The 11,109-nt window shown below is 41.1% G+C and overlaps 1 protein-coding gene across 1 annotated transcript; it reads right to left on the bottom strand.

Annotated features, from left to right (window-relative positions):
• Positions 1–436: 436 nt before the first annotated feature.
• Positions 437–10,798, bottom strand: NHLRC3 (NHL repeat containing 3). Its single transcript, XM_072361376.1, is given in 10 exon segments — positions 437–3,222; positions 3,872–3,984; positions 5,483–5,574; positions 6,687–6,887; positions 7,401–7,548; positions 9,138–9,296; positions 10,243–10,488; positions 10,490–10,600; positions 10,602–10,720; positions 10,723–10,798. Coding segments are annotated over 10 exon segments (1,494 nt in total). The 3' UTR covers positions 437–2,993.
• Between the last annotated feature and the right edge of the window lie 311 nt (positions 10,799–11,109).

Genomic DNA, 11,109 nt, shown 5'->3' on the forward strand with positions numbered 1-11,109 from the left:
GCACAGCTGAGGGTAATTCAGCTGTGCTCCCGGAAGGGGTGGAGCTTGACTCCACCTCCTCTAGACCTCATTTAAGGGCTGACCACCACTGAGGCAGCATCTCTTGAAGATTGCTCCCTGGTGGAGATTGCCTCAGCATTTCCCAGTGAAGGCATCCAGATGGGTGAGTTTTTCCTCATAAATAATCTTTTGAATATATGTTACCATCTTTGTTACCATCTTTGTATCATTCCACCTTACAAGCATGAAAAAGCTGGCCTGCTGGAACAGTAATGTATAAACACAACAGGAAATTTTAGATTCCATTTTAGTAAGGATTCTAATTATTTCTCATATCAACATTCAAGTGCTGGGGATCCCATATTTAGCGGAGTTGAGTAATCCACTGCAATGAAATGTACTGACATTAATAGAGAAATAAAGAGCCCCAAACTTTCACAGTGGTAAATTTGCAATTTATTTTACCAGATTATCCTATTATGCAATTTTTCAGAGATCAGTTTCAAGATGATACATAAGAAGACCCTCACAGAATAAGAAAGTGCATATATCATTTTTGTAGTTTGGCTACGGACACCAAAATGAAAAAGGAGTCTGAGAATCTCATGCTATTTACATCCCTTCTTATCACACACACCCAATCCCCAAAGGTAAGGTTTATTTTGGCACCGTGGCCCATCTCAGTCAATTCAGACAAAATGGGATGAATCCTCCCCATTTCTAGGTGCTGCAAAAGCCCACATAAAAGCATCTACACAGCAAACCGAAATGTGCATAACTAACTTGTTTGTCAACATCCAGAAGTGCATGACTCCTCCACAGAATGCAGAAGAGTGCTCCCAGAAAGCTTGTAGTTTTGCTTCAAATGGAATATAAATAAGGTTGAGATGGGATGAGGAAGAATCAATGTGCTTGGACCCCTTACAGCATCAAGATATGCTCAAATGTAGTTAATTATATTAATATCTTTAAAGATAAGTTCACCTTCTGTAAGCGAAAAATAGTTCAATTGCACAAAGAGCAGAGATCCCTGAGCTAATGGTGACCTAGTTAGAAAATCCACACAACACACTTCAAAGCTATGTGAATCTATCTGCTGAGGTCGAGAGGAAGAGCTACTTTTTCAGCTAATAAACATTGCTCATTAGCTGAAATTCAATACCATGCAAATGATGGATCATATTTGCTGAAGTCCTAGCTCCAGGGCTGGCACGAGGGCAGACAGGATAGATCTGCCTTTATTATTGCTGATCCAGCCAACTGCAAAGCATTTATATCACAGAATCAGAGAATGGCTTGGGTTGGAAGGGACCTTAAAGAGCATCTTGTTCCAAACCCCTGCCATGGGCAGGGATGCCCAAGTAGTGCATTAATCTCAGTGCTGAAATCAAGGCATCAAGCTTCTCAGCTGAATTGCTTTGCAAAGAAAACATACAAATCTGGCTTTTCTGGATAATTTTCCCATCTGTTGACCCAGAAACGTTGGGATCTTAGACTGAAACCTGCCTAATTAATATGCATTTGCTTTAAGTGACATTCATCAACATGGATAACTTCAGAATTAACCCATATCCCTTATTCTTTCCCAAGGAAGTAGAAAAAAGAATCACCTTTATTAGATTAGCATTAAATTAGTTCCACACATTCTACTGTGTGGAAACAGGAGCAATCTTCCCAAATGTTTTGAAAACCTAGTAGATAAACATGGAATGTGGGACCATGGCTTAGAGAGGTACTTGGTGACTCACTCTAAGACTGCCAAAGCCTTTTTTCCAAATCCCTCCTTGTACCCATTCCTCTCTATACTGTAAAGTGGACTAACATAAACTCTCATAGCAATGTGTAAAGAAAATGGAATCACTCTGGACTGGGAATGAAAAGAGATGTACTATACTGGTGATCCTACTCAGAAAAATAAGACAATCACACAGTTTTCCTTCAAGAACAGAGTTTGGAGACATCTGTTAAGAAGTCCCTCAAAGGGAAGAAAATCTAGGCATTAGTGGAGTTGTTTCTTTGGGGCAGTGAAAGTCTAAGTGCAGAATATAAAATGGTGAAGAAAAATATCTCAAATCAAAACAACTGCTAACTGACTGAGCTTCAATAACATCGGGTGGGAATCATGTCTCTCAGGCCCTTAATGCTGTTTAAGAGTTTCCTAGCAGATTCTGATTTCTTCACCACGAGCAACTTAAATGAGTTGAACTCCAATATGTTTCACTGCGAAATCTCATTGAACAGAAAACTCATCCTGATAATAAATCAAATTAGATTAAGAACAGACATAGTTAAGAATTAGTATTTGGCTGCTGTGCACATACTTTTAATTTAGTTTGACATGCCTGATGCCATTTTAACTGGAGCCTATTACAGGCTTGACTGCTTCAGCTGAAAGTGAAAACTTGGATTTCACAGCAGATATCATCAGCTGCTCAAGGCAGACGTCAGTGTCAGCAGAGACACAAGCATCCAGCAGCATCTTATTCAACACCATAATGCATCTCTGTATTCAGAGCTGGGCAGTTTCAGCACAAAAAACAACCAAAAAGCAAAACAAACAGGCAAAAAAACATGAAGAAATGTTATAATGAGGTATTTGACTAGCAGAAAACCAATCATTCTTATACTTCCCTCAGATCAGTTCTGGCCTTCATTTAACGATGTGCACACAAGCCAAGTATGTGAGCCCCAACATGAAGCTTTAGACACTGATTAATACATTTTTCAGCGTTCACAAGATTTTATGAAATAAAGACACTTATCTTCCTCTTTCCAGAAACAAAAGGAAAAGCCATCATTGCATTACTCAAATGATTAACAGCTCAAAATCAAGTACTTCTCCAGAACTGCAGCAAAAACATTCTTCTCCCTAGAGTTCTGAGCACAGTGTTCTGTGCTTGCCTAAGGAAACACAAGCTACAGAAAACTCAAGGAAATGTGATCACAGGTCTTACGTGTCATACAGCTTCTGCTGCGGTAGTTGTGGGAAACCATCAACTTAAGGGTACAAATCTTTGCACTTGTTGGGCTCCGATTTCTGCAATATAGATTGCTCCACTCTTCACGTCTACATCTACAAGGTGTGGTTTGGTTTCATCTGCCAGCTGGATTGTGCTGACTATAACACAGTCCCCAATTTCGCCAACTGGTGGTGCTGCCAAGATCGACAAACGGTTGATATTCAGGTGAGCTACAATCAGATACTTGTAATTGGCAGTAAATCTGTGAAAGAAAGAATGATACACTCTGTGTGACATCTCACATTAACACAACTACATGCTTTAAAACAAATAAAACCTCTGCTTAAATAATGAAGTTTTTGAATGCTACAACAGACCTAATGCTATAGAAGAATTAACTTGAAAGTCTCTCTTTATGTATTGCTGCTCACCAAGACAGACTAAATTACTACAGAAAATTCATTCAAGACAGTCTTTCACACAATGGGGCATCCACAACCTCCTTGGGCAAACTGTTCCAGTGCATCTCCAACCTCTGGGTGAAAAACTTCCTCCTAATATCTAACCTAAACCTCCCCTGTCCCAGTTTAAAACCATTCCCCCTTGTCCTATCACTGCCCACCCTCATAAATAGTCATATTTCCTCCTGTAAAAGTTGCAACAGCAAAGAAAATACAAGAACTTCAAAATGAACTTCCCATTTTTGCACTTTAATCCACATGGCCTGTTACCAGAATTCTGCCATCGTACCAGGATACAACTGAGTACATCTCTGCATGCAATCAGGCCCAGCTTCCTATTAGTTAAACTGGTTAACTACTTGTCATCAGGCACTATCAACATTATCATTCAGCAGAGTATACCTTTTATTTACGTAATTGCACAGTTCTAATAGAACTGTTTGACAATACCTGACAGAATAAGGTCCATCTTCTGAAAAGCAGCTGCTCCAAGCCCCCAGCCATTCCCCTGTCACTTTATCAAAAACCTGGATTCTTCTGTTATCTCTGTCTGCAACCCATACCTGTTAAGAACAAAAATCATGGTTGTTCACAAACAGAACCAGTTAAACACATCAATTTCTTGCATAAGCAAAGTATCCTTAAGTAAAAAAAGAAGTACACTTAGGAAGAATATACTTTCACATTCAAAGCTGAATAAGTAGGTGTGACTTCCAAACAAACTCTCCACATACAGCAATCATTTTTAAAGTACTTAAGCAAAGAAATCAAGGGCCTCTCTTCACTTCTGTAGCTGTGACAAGAGTCATGACTTAGTGGTAATACAGTCATACCTCCAGTGAGAACATATGTACACCTATTAAATTCTAGAAACACTGGTCTGTCTCTTGCTAAACATTTGTTTTTCAGCAATAGTATCATGATCCAGACACATAATGACTGCATCTGTAGACACTACTATGGTTAATACTACTACAAACATTGAGCAATTTCAGTACTATGACATTCTCAGCACATTTTGCCTCATTGGTTTTGTAGAGCTTATCTCTGTTTAGCCTGTGCTAACTGAGTTCACAAACACTGTAAGGTAGCAACACCAATAGCCAGCTGCACCGAAAGCCTCACATTTTCTATTATCACGAGCATTTAACTGTTGACAACTTGTCTGTCAGATAAGTAAGCTTCATCACTTTTCTGGGACATGACCCAAAAGGCAGGAAAAAAAACAAGTTTACCTGGGATCCTTCATCGCTATTTTTAAATGAAACACTGCTACAGCATTCTCAGATTTCTTAGGAATTGACAATTATTTCTAATCTTAGCTGATGACCAACACCACTTTGGCAATAAGATCTCAGTCCACCATAATTGCTGTCTTTGACCACATATACTCATGTTCCCCTTCAACACAAAGTTGCTGTATCTTTCCTCTTCTCCTTCCTATCCTCCCAGTTTTGGAAGACAAGTTATTTTCATAATCACTTCATATTCTGGTTCAGACAGCATCTACGGAACTGGCTGAAAACAGTGACTGAAGATGTAGCCAAGTGATCTTATTTTCCCTTAAAAGTATTGAGAACAGCAAGGGAAAAACAAGATTATGATTAACATCAGTAAGAAGTAGAATCTCGAATGCCTTGAGGTGTATGAAAAAAAGGGCAGATGCTCACAACCTTGCCAGAGTCTTACCATTCTCTTAAACTTATCTGGAATTTCCAAATACGAAACTGAAGTCTCCTGAAGAAATTTAAGTTATCTATTACAGAACCCAATTCTCCTATGCTCCCACAATGGCAACCTGTTAGAAACTGCATAAGAAACATTGCCAACATCCATGCAACAACAGACAGCAACTGGTCAGGACCCTTGAATCAACATTGAAGATATTTACCTCAGTAGAATCCTCACTATAAAACTTTGGCTTATGACTGCTATCACACTGAAAACTGTAAGGCACCATAAGTCAAGGAAAACAAATACAATTTCTTGCACTGTTCAAATTCATCTGGCATCAGAGTCAATTATACATAAAAAAATTCTCCTTTTATTTATGTTCTTTACCCGTCCAAAAGGGTCCACTGTCACACTGTGTGGGATCTTGAACTGACCAATACCGGTTCCATTTTCTCCACTCAGCCATATCTCCTTATAATCTGAACAGAAGGCACCACAAAAAAATAAAAGCAATAAGTAAATAAATAAATAGAATAACTTCAGCTTAAAGTCATTCCCAAAGTTATTTTTAGTCATTTGTAAAAGATGACATTTCTAAACCCAGAATACAAAATACATCACTCCTGATACGTAAAACTAAGAAATACTGCAACTACTGCAATGATTACTGGATTGTAATTAATGTTTTCAGCATCATGGTTACAGAAGTGCAGCCTCTAGTGCACAAAGAGCCATAGTCAAGGCTCTGTTAAGCGCTGTATTAAAAATAAATACAGAAACAGCTCAGTGATGATCATACTCCTTTGTTTACTAAATTCATGTTCTATATTTGTTACCCGGCAGTTTTGAGTCTATTCTGAGTTTTAATAAATTATTATTTTGCATGTTAAATGTCACCTGACTGTTTTATGAAGTGGATGGTGTTGTGCAAAGGAGAAACTGTAACACCTCAATTTTTCCCCAACTGCAGACAGGCAGCGACTCCTGACTCACTGCCCTAACCAACACTGATCATCTGCTGGAGAATATGAGTAAGTTAATTAGAATCACAGAATAAAAGCATCTCTAGACACCATCTGGCTCAACCTGTCTCTAAAAGTAGAACTTGTCCCGATAACAAATCAAAACCTGGAGTTAGGTCAGGTTGGTGATATCAAATTCTGAGCATCTCCACAGGCTGAGACTGCAGAGGCTCTCTGGAAAAACTACTGACCAGTCACCACAATCATGAATCTTTCTCTACCAAGATCAAACTGGAATTCCCTTCTCTTGCAACTTCTGTTTGTTGCTTCTCGTTCTTCACAGGGAACATCCAAGAAATGTGCAGCTCCTTCTCTATACCCTCCCATTAGTACTCTGCAGACAGGGATAAGAACCTACCTTAGCCTTTGTTCCTGAAGTCTGAACAAATTAACTCTCTCAGCTTCTTGTCATCAATAATTAGGAGATTAGTTTCTACTAAAGGGAGTCTTCAAACTAATATTAAACAGCAGCTCAGCCTAGCCCCTTAATAGCTTAATACTATTCTCAAGTTGTTATTTGAAATCCAAGTTTTAATTGCCACCTGCTGAGAAAGATTATTTTTCCATACCTTGGGAAAGTTTGAGCAATCTGTTATTCATCCCCCCATCTCCATCCACAATATACATCTCTCCACTCTCCTCTACAAAGACCTCTGCTGGCTGATCAAACTGTAGGGGATTCAAACTTGAACCAGCGTTACCTGGTGTGCCCAACACCTGCAGAAGTTTACCAGAAGGGCTGTACTGTTTCACAGTGTGCCCATATTTCCCTGAAGAAAGATATTAAAAAAAAATAAAAGAAGTGCAAAAAATATCTTAACAAACAACATGAGAAGCATTACAACTGATTACAAAGATTAAAAAGAAAAGCTGATGTTTGAAAGTGTGATCAAAACAAGTGAAATTCTACAGTGAGAATATGACTATGGGTTAGTGAATCCACAGGCTACAGCAGTACTCATCCATCACATTACGGTCACCAATCTTAGGTAAAGAAAGCTTCACAGACACAAGGTATTTTTATCTCTTAATTTGTCTCCCCTGCCAAAAAGAAATTAGTGCTTGCTAAATGTAGAAGATACAAACAGACACACAGCACTACTCATGAACCTTCAAAGTATTTTATGCAGCACTGGAGTCATTTGTTCAAGGCAAGAAGAACACAAATCTGTTTCAGAGTTATTTGAAAGCCTTATTTAAATAAATACACTGTCTAAAGTAATTTATACATGACTTGTATTTTCTTCCCTGCTTAAAACTTCCCACAGCTCCACTTTGCTTACCTGATCCAACATCTGTGATCCACACTGAACTATCTGTTGCAGTGTTTAATACAAAGATACCATGAGGCATTTCAACTGTATCATTCCAGGAGTAAAGAAAGTAGCCTTCCTCTGAGAATACAAGCACCTTTGGTATATAATCTCCCCTCTGAAAAGGCAACAAAAATCTATTAACAAAACATATTAACCAAGTAACAAGGCTTTTGAAAATTCCTCTTCATAATTTCTGGCAATGTTTCATGAATCACAAAGGTCACTTGTCTGGTAGTTTTCTTTTTTTTCCAGCTAGAAAAGGGAAGAGAGAAGAATTTAAATTTAGCATGTAAAACCTGCCAATCTTTCTAGACTTTCAACTTAAATCACACAGAGATCAGTTTTTGGAGCAGCCAAGCACCTGCATTCTGAGTTGTGTTTTTAAGTTGTTCATGAAAAATACACAAGTAAAATGTAAGCATTATACAGGCACAAAAAAACTAACTGTACTGGTTAACTTCATGGTAATGAACTACTCATGTTGTGTTTCATAATTAAAACCCAGCAGTTTCTACCGAGAGACCATTTTAGCCATGAATCTGAAGATGCAAATACATGGCACAGGATAACACGTGTAACAGAATTCCAATTACTGTAACCATGTGGTTTTGATTTCATGGGACAGAGGTTGGAAGTGTAAGGGGAACGATCACCTACAACAGAACTATATTCTACACTGCAGTTAGAAAAGAAGCTACTGTAAGTCAGTTAAGTTAGATCATGTGTTCACACCAGAAACATTCCATACTTATTTTTTCAAAAAGCACAAACATACGCTCCCAGAACTGCTTTAAAAATTGATCAATATCCTTACATTGTCACTAATTTTAATACAATATTCAGTTTACACACTTTACAGGTTTAATTATTATACTAAAATTACTGGAAAGTACACGGGATTCAAAAGTAATGCCTCCCACTTCATTCTGTTGACCTACAACATGAAAAGGCAGACAGGATGTTGGTGGTATGACAGGGGAGGATGAACCTTCCCACCAATACTGCATTACATTTTGTTGCTGTGCAGCAGATGGTGGCAGAGGGGTGGTTTGACAGAATGGTGTCTGACATGGAAGCGCATCTGAATTAAAGGTGCGGCATTTAATTATTCCATGCAGAAAAAAATGGCACCCAGACCAATACTCACTGAGTAGGTGTGAACACAGTGAGTGCATGTCAGCAGTGGAGATGGTCACCTTTGCTGGTACAGGTTTTTCCAAGCACAGCATGTAGGCTCTTCCTCATCACTGTTGACAATGCATAGCTCATGGTGGTGACTGTGTTGAAAAATAGTGTTCTGTAGCTAAGAATTTGCTCTATCAAGTAGTGTTATTCTGCTCTTTGTGTTGTTCTTTTTATGGAAGTAAACAGGAGGTATTACTTTCGGAGCAACCTACGTACATGCTTTAGCCTCATATTTATATAAATTTACAAAATATTCAATATACAAAAGAACATATACTTTTACACGACCTACAAATTATACATATTGTACATGCATATTTATATTTGCAGATATATGTAATTATAACTGTTTATATACATGCAAAATGAATATATCATAAGTATATATACAGACACACAAATGGGTAACAAAATAATTATCATATGCATACAACATCACAATTTTTAATGGAAAGCAGACATTTTGAAGGCAAAAATACCCTAGGTTAATATGAAGAGAAGACTAGCATTCTCACTCACTTGTCCCACATAGACCAAACCATGAAGAGAATCAACAGCAACACAAAATGTTTGGCCACTGAAGTACTCTGGAATTTTAGGCCAGCTTATGTCCAACTTGTACATCTGTGGCTGTCCATCTCCCTCCCAAGAATAGAAGTAATCAAATGCTTTTAACATCTGAAAATACAAAAACACATCTCAGTTAGCGGTTAGACCTCTAATGTCATCCAGTCCAACATCCCCACCACACCCACTGACCACATCCCTCAGTGCCACATCCACAGAGTCCTTGAACACCTCCAGGGATGGTGACCACCACCTCCCTGGGCAGGCTGTGCCAATGCTCAAATGCTTTTTCTGAGTTTTTTCTAATATCCAACTCGAATTATCCAGGTTAGAGAGGTAAACAGAAGCAGGTCTGCAGCTACGGCTCTGATGATCTGCAGATGAGGTAACAAAGCCATTTGGGTTGGGGAGCTCTGGAACTGGAAAGTAAAAAGAAGCCAGCAAGAAAAAAAAGTGCACATGAAGCAGGAAAATGTCATAGAAATGAGGAAGCTTAGGACTGTAAGAACAGCAAAGCTCAACGCAATGTATACAGTTTGAAACATAACAAGGGCTGCTGCTTCTTGGTTGCATTTTTGCAGGTGAGGGGTGGGAGAAGAGTGTGAGTACAGGACAGAGCCTTGAAGAAGCAAAGAGGCAGTCTCTGGGGACCAACATCCTTCACCTCTTCTGTTAATGCCTTGGCTACAATAGGGGTACCCTGAGCCAACAGGGTTGGGAACAGCACAAGAGCGGAATATCATAAAGGAAACACCCAGAGAAGCAGAGCAGGGAGGAAGCCTGACAGCAAAGAGCGCAAGGTCTGTCTCTTCACAATTAGCAATTACTCTCTTAAAAGCTACGCATTTACCTCATAACAGCTACAAAGTCGTGAATAGAAACTGCTATCTAACAGCCCTAAAGAGGGAGAGGAGCGAGCAGGAGGCGGACAAAGGAGAAAGAAAAAAAGGAGAAAAAAAAAGGAGAAAAAAAAGAGAGAGAGAGAGAGCTTCTTCTCCCCACATCTGGCTGAAGAAAGGCAGGCAAACCCCGAGCCCTACAGCCGGCCCTTCCCCACCTGCGAGCCCCAGAAGAGGCCGAGCAGCGCCAGCAGGGCACCAGCCATCACCAGCCGCGGCCCCACCGCCCGCTTCCGCCCCATAGTGGCAGGGCGGGCCGCGTTGCCATGGCAGCCTCGTGACTGCCCCGCCCAGGCCTGAGGGGTCGGGATACGAGCGGACACCTCCTCACATTGGGCTGCCCGAAATAGTGCCTGCTCCCAGCCGAGCGGTTGTGGGGCGAAGAAAAGGCAAAAAAATCCCTGTGGAAGGGCTCAGCGTTTTGAATAGACGCCGAGAGAGTGGAAAAGCTTCGAGCCTGACTCTCAGCTCTACCATTTTGTCCAGGCGCCGTTGTTGCCCACCAAGATGGGACAGGGGCCTTCAGACTGCTATGTGACGTTATAGCCGTGCGCCCGGCGCATGGGCAGGACCTGCGGAGCGGGCAGTGCGGGCTGCAGTTTCTTTTTGCTTCTCCTCGCCGCGGCTCCTTCCTCCCGCTCCGCTGAGTCTCGCTTCGAAGCGCTTGGCCGCATTCAGCCCCCGCAGCTGCTGGAGCGCAGCGGGAGCGGCCATGGCGGCTGGCAGCGCTCTGCAGGCAGACGCGGGCCTTGGAGCCGCGTGTTGAGGGGAGCGGCCCCCGTGCCGTCCTCCTTCCGCTACCTCGGCCTCCTCGCTGCCCACCCCTGCTCTGCCCACCTTCTCCCGCAGCGCTGCGAGCGGCCCTGGGCCGCGCGGAGGCCGGGTGCGGGTTGTGGTGGGGCAGCGAGCAGCGCCCGGCGCTCTGCCTTTGTCTGCTGCCGGCAGTACTGAGGGCCGACAGCATCCCGGGGCACTCGTCTTAAGCTGCTTGTTTTAACCTTTTTTTATCTTTAACTGACGTGTTT

Source organism: Excalfactoria chinensis, chromosome 1 (assembly GCF_039878825.1).
Source record: "Excalfactoria chinensis isolate bCotChi1 chromosome 1, bCotChi1.hap2, whole genome shotgun sequence".
NCBI lineage: Eukaryota > Metazoa > Chordata > Aves > Galliformes > Phasianidae > Excalfactoria > Excalfactoria chinensis.